The sequence below is a fragment of the Anopheles darlingi genome, chromosome 2 (genome assembly GCF_943734745.1).
Source record: "Anopheles darlingi chromosome 2, idAnoDarlMG_H_01, whole genome shotgun sequence".
Lineage (NCBI taxonomy): Eukaryota > Metazoa > Arthropoda > Insecta > Diptera > Culicidae > Anopheles > Anopheles darlingi.
Genome location: NC_064874.1, coordinates 60,293,557 through 60,308,556, shown reverse-complemented (window position 1 = coordinate 60,308,556; position 15,000 = coordinate 60,293,557). Strand labels below are relative to the sequence as shown.

Here is a 15,000-nt window from a genome sequence, read left to right as displayed (position 1 = left end):
GGACATTCGACGCTGCGTATTCCCGGACGAGGACACCAATACGGGCTACGCGAAGTACAGCTATAGTGTCTGCGTCACGGAATGCTTAAAGATGGCCCAAATCCATTCATGCAACTGCTGCCATCACAATATGCTTCTGGGAAGTACGTTTCTGCCGCTTAAACTCTATTTCCACCAAAATCATTCGATATCCTTCCCTCTTCTATCCCCATCTGCTGCAGAACACGACAAAAGTCCTGTTTGCGGGTATGATGGGCTAAACTGTCTCGATCAGCGTGATCTAATGTTCCCCCAGACGACCATTATGCAACCATGGCGCACTAATGGGCTAGTATGCGATTGTTATCCGTCGTGTACTGAGCACGAGATACGGATCATTGGCCGTGAAATGGAAGTAGAGCGCCGAAAAGGGCGATCGGTATTAATCAAGCTCATGGCGCTGCCATCGCAGCGCTACCGACGTCAGATTGTGCGCGAGAATATCGATGTGGTCGTATCGATCGGTGGCATCCTGGGACTGTATACCGGCGCTAGCATCTTGAGCTTGGTAGAGTTTATCTACTTCTTCACCATCCGCTTCGCTTCCTATTTGGTGACGGAGGTCCAGGAAGAACCGAATGCCATCGAGGACGTATCTTCAGATGAGAACGAGGACGAGCGCGTAGAACGTACCTAAAATGAAACTAAATCATTTTATCGTATTCAAACCATTATGTGTTTTAATATGTTGTAATTCCTTTTGAACACGCTAGTTCATTACTAGCTCCCTTAACTACTAGCATGAGGTTCTGTTGTGCGAAGGAGAATTTTGTATGCCTAAGTCTTATATCAACTCAGATTATCTGCACTTCTTTCTTTCTTTTCTTTTTTACCATATGCCGTAAATCGACCAGACTGTTGTACTGTTGTAATATTTTTAATAGTTTTCAAATTTGTTTGTTACTCCAAACATTTCGGTAACAAAAATTCGGATGTTGTAGGCAAAAACCGGTCAGTTTGCTTTGTTTAGTTCCAATCCTAGTTCCGATTACTACGAGATCCTCGAAATTTTGAAAATTCCGCCATTATTAACCGTCAAACTAGGATAAGAATGACGAGCAGAAGCATTTTTTCTATCCTCGTCTCGTCCATTGCTGCGCGAGGCACCAGGTAGAGAAACAGGACTCTTCCTTTCGGGGGTGGGTGAGCTGGAGAAAAAAAAAACACTCTAAAAGGGGTCACCAAATGGGTTGTCATGGACAACGGCGAGTTGCCATTTATTTAGTTACCAACCAACGAAGCCAGAAGTTGTTGAGTTTCGGATATGCGGGCAGGGCATAGCCTTCACTCGGTCGCATCGCGAAAAACAGAAAAAGGGTGCCCTTTGCTCGCATTTCATTGGCCATAAATTAATGTCTGCAATACGCTGCTACTGCACATTCCTCGGTTACAGAGCACTTTTCGGCTCACAGGCGACGGCTTGTCGTAAAATTGATTTCCGCTCCGAACGGTCCCCACGGTAAGGAGGACGGAGTCAGTCACAGGCGTGCTTTCGCCAGGATACCAAGCGAAGGATGCTAGAGCGGGCTAGCACGCTCCGGGAACAGGAAGATACTACGGTAAGTGTCGACGGGAGTGATCGTTGTCCGGGGTGCATCGTGCAAAGTGTTTGCTTTAAAGAGTCCTGCCAGTTACGCTCCAGCCGTCGACCGAGTTGGCGGAACCATATATTAGCGTTAGCTATCCACTGCCAGTGGTGTGCCGGAGAAGCTTCATGGAGGAGTTAAAGGACACGAGCATACACCATACGGCCCTGCGGTTGGCCGATGACGTGAAAACGATGAAGCTGTATGGTAATCTGTACAAGATGGTGCAGGTAAGTGAGAGTTTCGGCGTATAGCCTCGGTAGGTCTCAGTAGGCTCCGCTTACTAATGTCTTCTCCGCTTTTTCTTTCCTCTACTGCGGCGGACTATGGTTGCTTCGCGGGCCAGAAACTGTCCTGCTCGCCCGAGGTGGACAAAGACGACATGAAGCAAACACTAGAGGGTGCTATCAAAGCAAACGGGCTGGAGATCGAAATCCGTAACGTGATCTACCATCTGATTCGCAACAGTGTGAAGGGTGACACTCGTCCGACGCCGGCCAGCAGCGATCCATTGAACTATCTACGCCGAGCAGGTGTCCAGTGGGAACGGCGGGTACGCAAGTCGCTGAACTCGATGTGCTCGGAATCGAAAGCGCAGCTACACGGTCAGATGCGCACCGCATCCGACCGGGAGGAGATCCTCTCCAAGTGGGACGAACTCAGCACCTATCAGATCGATCTCAGCATCTTTCGACCGGTGTACGCTCCCAAAGATCTGCTCGACGTGCTGCTATCGCTCAAGGGACCGATGAAGCAGGATGAGACTGAGTACATCTGACGCGATCGTAACGCGTTCATGGGCGCCACGTGGTGGTGTCCAGTGGTAACACCGGACACCACCGCACCCTGTCGCCCAGATCCGGCTCGAATGCCATTCTTATCTCTACAATTGTCTTTCTTACAGCTTTCTACCAAAATGGGAGTTCTCGCATATCTCGCTTACCGTGAAGAACCTGTTTGAACTGCGCGTGCACTTCTCTGAGCTGCTGCGCAACGATAACACGTTCGGTGACTGGTCGACCACGTGCCAGAAGATCCTTAAAACGCGCCATGCTCCGCTGTGCCAGCAAGCGCTAAAAAAGGGTGTAACTCCACCGCCACTCCGTGGTGCGCTCTGGGCCTACGTTCTCGGAAGTCACGTGGAGCAGCATGTACGTTTCGTCCTTCCACCCATACACCTTTCTTCCTTCTGAGAATGATTTTTTCCCCTTTTCTTCAATGAAACTAGCATGTGGAACACTGGGAGAGCCTGCGGCAATCGGTGCTGACGAATGAATCAATCGTTGATAAGCTGGTGTTCAAGGATGTGCAGCTCACGGCAACCAATGATGATCGTTACTTTGTGTTTGAGGATGTGTTGTATCAGGTATGGATAGGATGGCTGCCACTGTTCATCGTCCACAAGCATAGCATGATGCCCCGATCTTGTTTCTTGTAGATAATGCTGTGCTTTAGCCGGGACACAGAGATCAGTCAACTGATACAGGTGGAGTTTACCAATTCCGCCAAAGCGAAGCAGTACGAGGGTCCGCCGTGTGGCTTTGTACCTTTCCATGGCATCTGCATGCTAGCCGCTCCGTTCTGTTACCTGTACGATAATCCTGTTTCGCTGTACTACACCTTTCGGGCGTTCTACGTTCGCTACTGCCACCGTCTGACCACGATAAACACGCACTCGCAGGGCATCGTTAGCTTGTGCCTGCTGTTCGAGAAGCTGCTGCAAACACACGAACCACAGCTTTGGTCTCACTTCCGCGAGCTACAGATACAACCGTAAGTGCTGACAAGGGTGCCTATTTGAAGTCCTCCTTTTGATTTCTTTGATTAAATTCCCTGATCGGCGGTAGGATTCGTGTCGTGTTCAAGTGGTTGATGAGGGCCTTCAGTGGTCACCTGCCTCCAGAGCAGCTGCTTATCCTGTGGGATCTGATACTCGGATACGACAGCCTGGAGATACTGTCACTACTGGCCATCATTATACTGAGCTTTCGACGAGAGAGCCTCATGCAGGTGGCAACGCTGGAGAACATCGAAGCGATTCTATCCGATTTGTCCTCGGTGAAGGTACTGCCACTGATACAGCTTACACTGTCGAGGGACTAGAACAGATGCGCATTACTCTCAGGCGACGGGGTTCCGTGCGCGATGAACCGAAATTTAGTGCAATTTGATTCCTTTGCGGGGAAATTTTTGGTTTTTTTTATTAAGATAAACCTATGTAACAGTTGACGCATCTGTCTCTTGTGTCTTTGTGTGTTTGCGTCTGTTCATAATCGTCCTGACTCGCTTACCTAGTCCAGGCAGTGACTACCATCGTTACTAAGCGCTGCGCTAAGTTGGTTGACTCTCTCGGCTGGCACCCATTGCCATCCAGTGCCGATCGATATTCACCAGTTTTTCGGCTTAAAGCTGAGCTTCGATAACCATGAAGAGGAGGACGAGGAATCATTGAGACCTTTCATTGCTTCCGAATCACCATCCTGAGCCTCCCGGATGCCAGCTTCCTTGAGCTGCTCGATCAGCTGCTGACGGAAGAGTATCTTCTGGGGCATTTGGGATTCCGTTTCCTCGGTCAGTGCCTTTACCTTCGATATCGCTTCACCGTACGTCAGTCCGTACCATTCGATCTCTTCCGGCGTGTACTGTTCCAGGTAGCAGGCATATTCGCGAAGGTACTCCTGCTGCTTGATCGGATCAGACGCTAGCTTCGGACAACCGGCAGCCAGTTCTTCCAGGATTTTCTTCTTTAGCTTAATCGCCAGCATCGACCGTAGATCGCAGGCCGGCGTCTTCAGCAGATAGTGATCGAACCCGTGGTGATCGTGAATTTGCTCGAGCGTTCGGTCCGTAACGGTGACGGCCATGTAGTCGTTCAGTACCCGGCTGTGTACGACCGAGCGGCGTAAAACCGGCACCCAGAAGTGCGGTACTCGTCGTTTGTACTGATTACGCTTCTGGAAGCCCTTGATGACCGCCTCACCGCCCCAGATGCCGTGGTGTGCCTCCGGTGGATCGATCAGGGGTAGCGGCACGTTCTGGATGGGAGTCACAAGACCCGTCACGTCTTCCCGTTGGAACATGCCTAATGGGCGGGAGGATGATGGCGAGATCAGATTAAATAAATCGATTGCAAGCAAGAGCTAGAGTAACACAAGTCCCTACCATCCTTCGGAACGTAGTGAACTGCTGCCGGCTGCTGCTGCTTCCATTCCACCCAAAACTTTCGGTACGCCGGAGGCAGAAGCGCTCCAAGGCCTTTGCTGAATTTGGTCGACTTTCTCAGTCCATAAAGAAGGTTGGCACCCTGGGACATGCAAAATTCAAATTGAATTAGCAACGGGCTCAATAATGGATGATGAAATAGCGCTGGACACAACAACAACGATTACAACACACTTCGTCGCTCTGCGCTACGACGTCATTCGGTGCTGTTCTATTGTTTGGAAACTCTACCGACTACGTTAAATCGTGCATATCTTACCTGTGGTGTTGCTGAAGTCATTCCAGCGATTCAATATGACCAAAAATGACGATTTTTTAACGAAAATTAGGAAAAAATCGCGAAGAAAATGTGTGCGTGTTGTTCGATAGTGTTTTTTTTTCAGTTTTGACGTTTCATGGTTGCCGTGGTGAGTTTGGTGTTGTTTACGAGTTTTGGTTTTCACCTCTTGCTTTCCCGAGTTCTAGGCAAGTCCGGGCCGTTTCGTTCCAGGACTCGTTATCCACATTTCCCTGAAGAACGCGACTGAAGACGGCTTATCCCGGGCCACCATTCAATAGCCGGTTCATCCCTACAAAATAATTCTCTTTAGGCAATCATTCGTTTTATCGTGCTTTATTCTAACAACTAAGCGGGTAAAAAATTGTTTTATTGTAGTAAGATAAACGCACCATTTTACACAGCACATGTTCTGTGCTTAAAGTAATGAGACCGTTTTCCATGGGAATTGTGCTACTATCATAGAAAAATACATACAATTTCTCCCATATTGGGTGTATAGAGCTGCTAAAGGTGGCTGCTGCTGCTTTATCAGCCTTCTTAACAACTAAGAACTGCTTCGAGTCGTGAATAGTTTTAACTTCTATCAATTCTTTGTCCTTTGTGAAGAGCCATCGATCGAACATTCTCCTAGTATTAACCCGGAAATTGCCGATTTGTACTATATTGTCTGCCTCTATAGTCTCTTCTTTTGGAACCAGTATACTGGTCATGCTTTCGGTGACGACATTTTGTAGCACTTCTTCCTGTGCTTTATTCTGACCAAAATTCTTCCATTGCAGGATGCGTTTGTCATACGGTGCACTAGAATTTTGCCGTAAGTTCCCCTTCATGAACACTTCGTCGGCTAAATGAAGTAACATATGCCATTGGAGAGTTGTAGCAGGAATACTTTTGTCATCGTCCAGGTATGTTCTTTGGAACAAATTCCAAAATTCCGCCACAAAACTACTCAACAAATCCCGCGCCTCATTTATAGAATTCATGTGTAGTTCGTCCGAAAGAATAAAAATCGCCGTCCAAAATTTTAAAAACAAATCAAAATGCTCCCTTATGTACATTATCTGAAACGACAAAATTGCCGTAAAAAAAATCAGCTCGTTATAAGCACTATTCAACTCGCGGATCGTTTTGATTTCCAAAAAACTGCTCACATCTACTTCGGTAGGGAGCATTTGTACTAGTTTTTTAAACATAATGACCTTTTGACAATGCTTTGAATGTGCACTGAAATGTTTCATGATATCAAAAAAAATATCATCAAAAATAAAATTGAGTGGTTCGCAAATAAAGACATTTGCCCCGATGCCATCTGTATGCAGTGTAGCCTCCAAATCACGCTGTTGCGGTAATGAAATGGGGAACATCATTCTGCCTAGTACCCTGCCGCTTTGGTCACAACCAAAATGACAAATATTGTATTGGAGGCCTGTAAAGAAAATGTGCAGAGTTAATATCTAGAGCACTTAAACCTTTCACTAAAGTATTGCCAATACCTGCCGTCACCGTTTGCGCTTGACTATCTGCGATCTCGTTACGAAAGGAAAGTGGCACATTCTCGCCTTCAAGAGTTATTCCCGTGGTGCACATTTTCGTGGCTTCTTCATAAAACCACTGCAGCGCGTCTGGGTGTGGGGGTGTGCCCAGGAAAAACCCTACTTCAAATAACACGTTTGTGTTCACTAAGCGGCAAATAATCGACCACAGATTTCGCATTTTTTGGCCGCAATGGATGGAAGTGCCATTAAACGACCAATCGAGCACGATTTCGTTTGCTCCTGCCAGCTTCACTTCCACACCGGCAGCTACAAGGCGCCGGATTTGCTTCTCTAAAATAACACAAAAAATATAAAAATGAACTCATTGTGCGTATAAAATACGTTGCTTCCACACTCTCACCTAACCCTACATGGCTGTAAAGCCCATTAGTGACGCCATGAATTACAACGGCGTTTTTGGCTCTTAACTTCTCCACTTGGGCGGATTGGTACGCCTCCACTTGGGCAACGATTGCCCGGCTACGTTCTAGCGCCTCCTGCATGTGTTAAAACCGCGATTTGTTAACGAAAATTAACAAAAAATCTCGAAGAAACTGCGCGCGTCTTGTCGGATAGTGTTTTTTCAGTTTTGACGTTTCCTGATTGCCGTGGTGAGTTTGGTGTTGTTTACGAAAACGAGCCGTGGTGAATTATAGCACAAATTATAGGAACTTTTTTCTCATTTTTATGAAAAGTATCAGCAAAATATAACCAAATTAATTGAATTAATTGAAGAAAATTCATTTTGATGCCTCTTTCTTGGACCATCGTTGATGAAACAGTTCTGAGAAAAGAATAAAAAAACGATCGGCTGTCAACGGCATCGAACAGTGTCTTACCCCCCGGCCGAACTGTCATGGAAAGCCAAAACAAATGCCTGCCGCTTGAACTCGCTTCAACGCGCCGATACTTCGGCTTTTGCTGCTTTTACGCCTTTTTCTGACTGAAAATGGTGCCTACGTAGTAACGCGTTACGTATTCCGCCTGGGAAGCGTGACACGCATCTTTCTGCACGCACCGCTCGCCATCCGTTCGCTGAGTACAGGTGGGGTAGGTTTGGGCGCGAAATCGATTCTCACGGTCAAACGATCAAACGGAAAGCGCGAGCCGCCGCCGTTCCAGTAGTGAAATTATTGAGGAATCGAGGTTTGCTGCAGGTTGGCGATAGTGCATGCCGCGACGATGGAAGCAGGTACCGCGAGTACGTCCAATCCTTCATCGGGAACGAACGAGGAGGAGATTCAAGCCAAATATCGACGTAAATATCGCCGGTTACAGCGGATCATGAAGGATCTCGTGTTTGTAAGTACGCGGTACACGCTAATCCTGCGATGTTGCCGTCTGCTGCCGTCGTCTACATGTTTGTTGGTTCCATTTTGCAGGAAAATGCGGCACTTTGCGATCACATAACGCAGGTCCAGGAGAAGATTGGCCAGCGAACCGAGGAACGGCGGTATCTGCTGAAGAAGCTGCTCGATCACGAAAACGAGATGGAAACTCAACTGGGTCGTCCCTGTAGCAAGCTTAACGAGCTGATCGCAAACAGCTTACCACCGAAACGGCAGTACAAAAAACGGGAGAAGAATCCGCCTCCCAACGGGGCATCGGGTAGCGCGGCCGACGGTAGTACAAAAGGAGGCACGGGGAAAACACCGGTCGATGGTGGTGTCGCACCGATGGCGAATGGCGTACCATCGGAGCAGAAGGAAAAAGAAGCAGTGCTTGATGGAGAACCGACAAAAGGCGAAAGCGCCACACGCCAGCAGACGATTGGAAAAGGGCGCGGAGGAGGGAAAGGTGGCAAGCGTGGACGGCCACCCGGTCAGCCAAACAAAAAGAAGCGAGTGGAAGCGAACCTCAAGGACCTCAACCGAACGACGAAGGGTGGTGGCCATCCGTCCTACCCGATCGTAGTCGGTGACTTTACAATACAGAACCTGGGCGAAATTGTGCCCGACCGGGTGGCTTACAGTAACGAATACACCATCTATCCGATCGGTTACTGCGCCACACGGCCGTACGGCCACTATGAACACCCGGAAAAGCGATGTCTTTACACCTGCCGCATACTGGACGGTGGTGCGGCGCCTCGTTTCGAGATAAAGCCCGAAGGAGGAGCGGGGAGCGACGTATTCATGGCTTCGTCCACCGATGCTTGCCACGCGTTGCTACTGCAACGCATCAACGCTTCGTTGAACATGCGCCGAACGATCGATTCAAGGCCGGCGGGAGATTGGTTTTTCGGTTTGCGGCATCCTACCATTTCGAGCCTGATACAGAGCTTTCCGAGCTCGCGCCAATGTGCCAACTATCGGGCCATCAAGCGGGAAAGCATCACCAGTATGGATAAGGACAACGATCCAACGCTTAATTATGAGGCTCTTCTGCGCCACATTACTCTTTCCAGCTACCATACGGTGCCCGAGATCAAGGAGGAACCACCCGACGAACTGTTTGATCTGCCCGAAGGCAACTCCTCGTCCTCGTCTAACATTAATTTGTCCCGTGTTTAGCAGTTGGCGCGCACCCGCGACCTGTGTACATAACCCGAGTGCAAACAGTGGCCCGATCCTCGATCTAAGCGGGGCTAGGACTTGTGGATGGATGAAAAAACTCTTGATTTAAGTTTATAAAGGGGCAAGTAACATCTAGTGAATAAAGGACAACGTTTTTCTCATGTCAAACCAACACTGTCATGGTACGCCGGCGGAATGGAAGAGTTTAACTGAAAGTTTATTCCCGTTGCACGACGACGTTGTAGTAGGCTCAGCTTGCAGCTGCTGTTTAACGTATATAACCACAACGTACCACAAAAAAGCTAAAAGAAACTTCCATGAAGCTGAGTTTGTGTTTTTCCCTCAATAAGTGACGGATGCTGGAGTAAAAAAGTGTATGGTTATCCTCGTATCTATGCTGTCATTTGTTATTCCCTAACATTACTACATGTGTAGCACTTTTTCTCGTACAGCTGCCCAAATCAAATTCCGAATACTCCCAACCCAAACTAGAAGTACAAACCGGGTTATCATAATATTCGCAGCTTGCTTGGCTAAATATCGATGTTCGCGTGGGTAAAGTTGGTCAGCGACCGGTAGCAATATACAGCAGGTTCCCTTATACCGAGCGCATATGTCAGTCAGTAGGCGTTGTGCTACACTACTTCGTTTAGTACTATTATTACTACTACTCGTTGCCTTCACCCATTTACGAATTCTGCCTTCGGTCTCGAAAACGGTCTAGCACTATTACAAGAGTATAAAAAAAGAAAGCAGAAAGAATGCAAAGCGACCTTTGCCCTGCTGCCTTACGCCTCGGTCTTCATATCACCTTCGGCCCCTAACATTACGAACGAAACATATCAAAGGCAACCTTTAATTGGTGAATATTTGGCGCGCGATTGTCGCGGTTTTGATGCTGCACAAGCTGTTGGCGGTGTCTTCTCCATTTCGGCCAGCGGGGGGGCGTCCTGGGTGTTGCTCTCACTCTCGCACTATCTCACGAACGGTTCGCATCAGTCGGTAAATTGTTTGCGTTCGTTCTGATTTGAGCTTGCTCATCGTTGTATCCAATAGAATTGTTTTTTCCTTATTAGCCTACTCTCACAACTAGCACCTTCTTGGTTTTCCGGATTGCAAGACACGATCTGGACTCGATCGATGTAGCCCTACCGTCGTAACGGCCTGCTGAGTAGGGTTTGCTGTGCCGTCAGGACGGAGGCCGAGGAAGCAAAGGACGATGCGCCGGACGGTGAGGGAGACGGATTGCGCTGATGTGATCGATGATGTCGATGATGGTGACGATGTTGCTGCTGTTGGTACTGCTGCTGCTGGAACTGTGCTGAAGATTGAAAGCCGAATGAAGATGTCGAGGAGGATAGAGGTGGCGTTAGACCTCTCGCATTCGGTGTCAGCGGTTGTGAAAGAGCGGCCTTTCCAGATTTCGATCGACCTCGAAACAGCGCATTAGTGACTGCGACTACGATCGAGAACAGTTTGAGCGGAGTCTCACTGCAACCAGAAGGTCATTATAAGCAACATTTTAGCATGGACACAAAATGCGCCGTGGGCGGGTCAATATATCCCCGTAGTCGCTTACCAAACGTCCACCTTCGGGGTAGCTTCGTTGGCACTGATGATGAACAGTGGAAAAAGCACCGAAAACACACAGCCACTGATAACAATTGAGTTAGGAAGCTCGGAGAGAGCCGCTAGCGGAAGGCCAAACCCTAGGAAGTATGGCCAGTTTTGCTCGATATAGGTCAGCCGTTTGTGCAGTTCCCAGCCCATGTTGAACCACTTGTACTCAAAGGCGTACAATGCGCACAGCAAGCTCATGTGCACCATGTAGAGGGCACTGCACGCGAATGGTACCGGCACGGGTAGGTACTTGACCAGCGTACTCTGCAGCAGAAACAGGATCTGTATGAGTAGACTGATCAGCGTGTCGGCAATCAGCTTGCTGATGCTCGGTATCAGCTGGGGCCGACCCTTGCGAAACTTGTAGGCCGAATCGGCGATATCCTGAAACCAGAGACTGTTGACGATCTTGCTGAGTAGGAAGAGCGGTGCTACCCAGAAGGAGTTGAACAGCAGCGATAGCGATGGCTGCATCCAACCCCACACCGTCGTCAATGTGGTCGAGCTGCGGAACAGATACCAGAGGAAAAGGTGCAGCCCCGGCAGGACCGCATACTCGAAGAACAGGATGCTGAGCATAAAGATGCCACCATTTAGCATCGAACACTGGACCACACGCTTCAGCACCTTGGATTCTCTGTTGAAACGAAAGAGCATGGTAGTAACGAAACGATTGCTATGGGCGTCTTGAATGGCCTACTTACTCGATCGATCGTTTCGAAGCCTGCGGCGGAGTCGATTGGGTCGATAGGCTTTCCTTAGTCGGTCTAGGTTGGCTAATCTTGCGGTTCGCCTCCTTGTCGAGGTAGAACACAACCGTAATGCCTTTGATGCTGTCGAAAATGCCCTGCAGCACCGTGGTGCCTATTCTCTGTGAAGCGGCAACAAAGAACGGTTATCCACATCATCCCAGTCCCATCTGCTGTTGCCATGGCAACAGCTAGCTACTCACGTATATGGATTCCATCGTGTTGCCTTTGTGCCGTCCACTGCTGCGCTTCTTCCAGCATGTGGACCAGGATTTCCGGAGGTAAGCTACGAAGCACGGATTGTGTTTTGTTGTTACAGGCAAAAAACTGTCGCCACCGCGAACTTTCGTGCACAAGGGAAAGGGCTACGTTGGTCAATGTTCTGGCGTTGCCAAATCTGGCCCCAGCAGTCCGAGAGATCACTTGACGAGCGGATACTTATTGCGTGTTTGCTAAATTACGAGTTTATAAATAAAAATACGCCACCGAAGAAGATGGAAATCATACCGCGATGGGTTATAACGCAGTAGGAAGGGCAGTGGAAATCACTTTGTATTTCTGGCGTGTGCAGGAAAGAGAAAAGAACACGACCCGATCAGCTGTTTCTCTCTGTGACGACAGCGCCAGGTGACGTGCAGAACTGTTATCGACCGACCATCTTTTGTTTACGTTTATCGCGTCGCGGATTTCTTCGTGGATTCGTGAACGATTTCGTGAAAATGGTAATTTATGGAGTCTATATCGTGAACAAATCGGGAGGATTGATCTTCAACCTAGATCACAACTTACCGAAAATAGAGACGGAGAAAACGTTCAGCTATCCTCTGGATATCGCTCTGGATTACGAGACCAAAAAGGTGTGTGTAGCTTTTGGCCAGCGTGACGGTATCAACGGTAAGCGACGACGAATGATAATCGCCGCTCCAGACCCGTATCTAAAACTCTTCTCCTACCCTTTCCACGCAGTTGGGCACGTGCTTATCGGTATAAATGGGGTGCTCGTTACTGGAACTTCGCTGGAGGATGGGCGTGACGCGCGGGAAGTGATCGAGAATAAGGACAACTATCCGCTATCGCTCAAGTTTAGTCGACCGAAAATGACGACGAACGAGAAGATTTTCCTGGCCAGCATGTTCTATCCACTGTTCGCGATTGCCAGCCAGCTGAGTCCCGAGCCGAAGAGCAGCGGTATCGAGGTGCTGGAGGCCGATACATTCCGATTGCACTGTTTTCAGACACTGACCGGCGTTAAATTCATGATAGTCGCAGAAAACATTCAATCCGGTATCGATGGGCTACTGAGACGCATCTACGAGCTGTACGCGGATTATGTGCTGAAGAATCCTTTCTACTCGCTCGAAATGCCGATTCGATGTGAACTGTTTGATACGAATCTGCAAGCCCTGCTGGATCAAGCGGAAAAGGGCGGTATTGTTAGTTCGTAAGCTGGTAAGCGAATAAAATTATGATTACTGGAAGAAGGAAGTGACGAAATGAAAACAGTATTTCATCGTGATATCCCTATAAGTTGCGGAAGCATGAAGAGACAAATTGGATTTTCTATCAAGTCGAAAATCATGAACCCTCATTGTCAAAATGAAATAAATTAAAAATGGTCTTTGAAAGACGCCTCGGCTGTCATCGAGTTTCGGGTTTTCCACCTTTTCTTCTTCTTTCCGAATTAAAAGGAAAACATGGTGGTTTAATGGCGGTCGAGCAGCAGCAACAAGGTTCAAAAATGCTGATTAGGAGGATTAGGACCATCTATTAAGAGCTCTCTCTGCAAGCGCCAGCCTGAAGGACATCCTTTTCGTCTGCCCGAAGCGGTCCGATAAAAGGAAAGGCTCGAGCTGCTGCGAGGAGAAGCGAGAAAAGTGCGACCAAGATTCTGGCCAACGCGGCGGCGGAGCACCTCCAACGCAGGTAAAAGAGTGGCTCGGCTGATTGACAAGGGGGGAATATCTATGCAAACGGGATCGTTCAATGCATCCGGGTGCGAACGAGCGAGCATAAAATTTCGCAAGTGAAACGGTTCATTCTTTTTACCCTCTTCATCCCAGCGACAATTGTCGCATCATCGTCATCATCATCATCATCATCATTGGCGAAAGGAAACTCGCCCCCTGGTGGTACGAGGCTGCGGTGAAAATGTGAAAAACCTCGTGATTTTCTCGCATGAAAATCCGTCATGGAACGGACCACCAGAGTGTGCGTGTGTGTGTGTGTGTGGTCGATTGAAGTAGGCCAGAACTATTCACGGAAAGACTTTTCAATGGAACCACGATGATGGGAGCATAATCAGGTGAAGTGCGGGGATGGGAAAATAGAATCTCAATCAAATCGATGGCCGTGCTGGTGGTGCTGCTGCTCCTCTTTCGATTAAACCAAAGAATACACGCACGGCGAGGGTCTTCTCAGAGTAAGAAGAAGGCAAAAGAAAGGAATGAAAAGCAGAAGAAAAAGGGGTGTGCTTGGGCGAGTGTACTTGTATGTGCGCGGTGAAGGTTATTACGGCACCGCACAACACTCCCCCTCCCCACGTCGACGACCGCGACGCACAGTTCCGGTCGCGGAACCTTTAATTCGCATTTCGAGCGAATGGAAGATACAGACAAAGAGAGAGAGAGAGGGAGAGTGAGAGCAAGTGAAGAGCATAGCGCGAGTATCTGATTCATGGAAGATTCTGAACGAATGTTGCGCGATCTTCCTTTCTTCTCAACACGAGCAAAGAAAGACAGACCAGCCATCACAAGAGAGCGACTCGTCTCCCGTTTCTTCACTTTCCACGCAAACGTCCCTGCCGGGACAATAATAAAAACAATCTTCCGGAAAATGGGAACCACATACAAAGAAGTTCTAGTTTTAGCCGCATTCCAGTCGGGAAATGTACCCACGCTTAATTCATATTTTTTCTCTCTATTCGTTTCTGTTTTAGACTCGCACGATCATCGACTGAAGTGGAAAGTCCCGGATTGTGCGAACTGCACAACTGCCTCTGCCATTCGGCGCTTGGCCTCCTTCTGAAGCTGGACTCGACAAGTCGCTAGGAGCAGGACGGTACTATTGGTGAAAGATCTGGTGGAAAAATCATGCATCGTTCCTTCGTGAGAAGGAAAATCGTGCTTCCCATTGGTCCTCATCGATCGCCGTGTGCTGTAGATGCCTCACGCTCGTCTGCACCATGATGAATAGCCAGAGTGCCAGTATCACCACCAACCAAGAGTAAGGCAGTGTACGGAAATATTAGCGGGGCGGTCGCTTTACTGCCCAGTCATAGCATTAGCATCCCCAAGTGAAGCTGCATGCGAAATCCGTAAAAATCTACGGAACCGTGATCAAAGGGATAGAGGGACATTAGTCCTATCCTTATTTCATCGCCGGACTGGTATGACGTGCGAGAGTGACAATAACGTCAAGGCAAAGTTAAAGTAACCGGTACAGTGCTTACCATGG

The 15,000-nt window shown here is 48.5% G+C and overlaps 8 protein-coding genes across 8 annotated transcripts in view; 5 read left to right on the top strand and 3 right to left on the bottom strand.

Annotated features, from left to right (window-relative positions):
• LOC125959395 (pickpocket protein 19) overlaps positions 1 to 676 on the top strand; it is a 1,684-nt gene extending 1,008 nt beyond the window's left edge. Inside the window, exons 3-4 of the mRNA XM_049692219.1 lie at positions 1 to 143; positions 222 to 676. The exon at positions 1 to 143 is cut by the window's left edge and continues 143 nt beyond it. Of these exons, the coding sequence (XP_049548176.1) occupies positions 1 to 143; positions 222 to 676 (598 nt within the window). The remainder of the gene's footprint in view (positions 144 to 221) is intronic.
• A 505-nt stretch (positions 677 to 1,181) lies between these two features.
• LOC125959821 (39S ribosomal protein L28, mitochondrial) lies at positions 1,182 to 5,257 on the bottom strand. The gene is made up of 3 exons (XM_049692775.1): positions 5,107 to 5,257; positions 4,788 to 4,929; positions 1,182 to 4,707 (listed from the first exon to the last, which is right to left on the bottom strand). Exons 1-3 carry the CDS (start codon positions 5,125 to 5,127, stop codon positions 4,013 to 4,015), a joined length of 858 nt encoding a protein of 285 aa, XP_049548732.1. The 5' UTR covers positions 5,128 to 5,257; the 3' UTR covers positions 1,182 to 4,012.
• On the top strand, positions 1,754 to 3,728 carry LOC125959827 (TBC1 domain family member 19). The gene is given in 6 exon segments (XM_049692782.1): positions 1,754 to 1,855; positions 1,972 to 2,427; positions 2,483 to 2,776; positions 2,854 to 2,991; positions 3,064 to 3,398; positions 3,473 to 3,728. Coding segments are annotated over 6 exon segments (1,581 nt in total).
• A 198-nt stretch (positions 5,258 to 5,455) lies between the features above and the next one.
• On the bottom strand, positions 5,456 to 7,238 carry LOC125959811 (uncharacterized). The gene is made up of 3 exons (XM_049692762.1): positions 7,024 to 7,238; positions 6,621 to 6,953; positions 5,456 to 6,553 (listed from the first exon to the last, which is right to left on the bottom strand). Exons 1-3 carry the CDS (start codon positions 7,163 to 7,165, stop codon positions 5,466 to 5,468), a joined length of 1,563 nt encoding a protein of 520 aa, XP_049548719.1. The 5' UTR covers positions 7,166 to 7,238; the 3' UTR covers positions 5,456 to 5,465.
• Positions 7,239 to 7,677: 439 nt separating this feature from the next.
• LOC125959817 (transforming growth factor beta regulator 1) lies at positions 7,678 to 9,331 on the top strand. The gene is made up of 3 exons (XM_049692771.1): positions 7,678 to 7,707; positions 7,820 to 7,964; positions 8,045 to 9,331. The coding sequence occupies exons 2-3, from the start codon at positions 7,845 to 7,847 to the stop codon at positions 9,173 to 9,175; spliced, it is 1,251 nt and encodes a 416-aa protein (XP_049548728.1). The 5' UTR covers positions 7,678 to 7,707; positions 7,820 to 7,844; the 3' UTR covers positions 9,176 to 9,331.
• A 43-nt stretch (positions 9,332 to 9,374) lies between these two features.
• On the bottom strand, positions 9,375 to 12,077 carry LOC125959818 (etoposide-induced protein 2.4). Its single transcript, XM_049692772.1, has 4 exons — positions 11,751 to 12,077; positions 11,503 to 11,669; positions 10,758 to 11,435; positions 9,375 to 10,669 (listed from the first exon to the last, which is right to left on the bottom strand). The coding sequence occupies exons 1-4, from the start codon at positions 11,763 to 11,765 to the stop codon at positions 10,327 to 10,329; spliced, it is 1,203 nt and encodes a 400-aa protein (XP_049548729.1). The 5' UTR covers positions 11,766 to 12,077; the 3' UTR covers positions 9,375 to 10,326.
• A 63-nt stretch (positions 12,078 to 12,140) lies between these two features.
• On the top strand, positions 12,141 to 13,028 carry LOC125959822 (trafficking protein particle complex subunit 4). Its single transcript, XM_049692776.1, has 2 exons — positions 12,141 to 12,441; positions 12,514 to 13,028. Exons 1-2 carry the CDS (start codon positions 12,267 to 12,269, stop codon positions 12,990 to 12,992), a joined length of 654 nt encoding a protein of 217 aa, XP_049548733.1. The 5' UTR covers positions 12,141 to 12,266; the 3' UTR covers positions 12,993 to 13,028.
• Positions 13,029 to 13,242: 214 nt separating this feature from the next.
• Positions 13,243 to 15,000, top strand: part of LOC125959807 (cullin-3) — an 8,684-nt gene continuing 6,926 nt past the window's right edge. Inside the window, exons 1-2 of the mRNA XM_049692758.1 lie at positions 13,243 to 13,470; positions 14,483 to 15,000. The exon at positions 14,483 to 15,000 is cut by the window's right edge and continues 664 nt beyond it. The gene's annotated coding sequence lies outside the window, so the exon portion shown is untranslated. The remainder of the gene's footprint in view (positions 13,471 to 14,482) is intronic.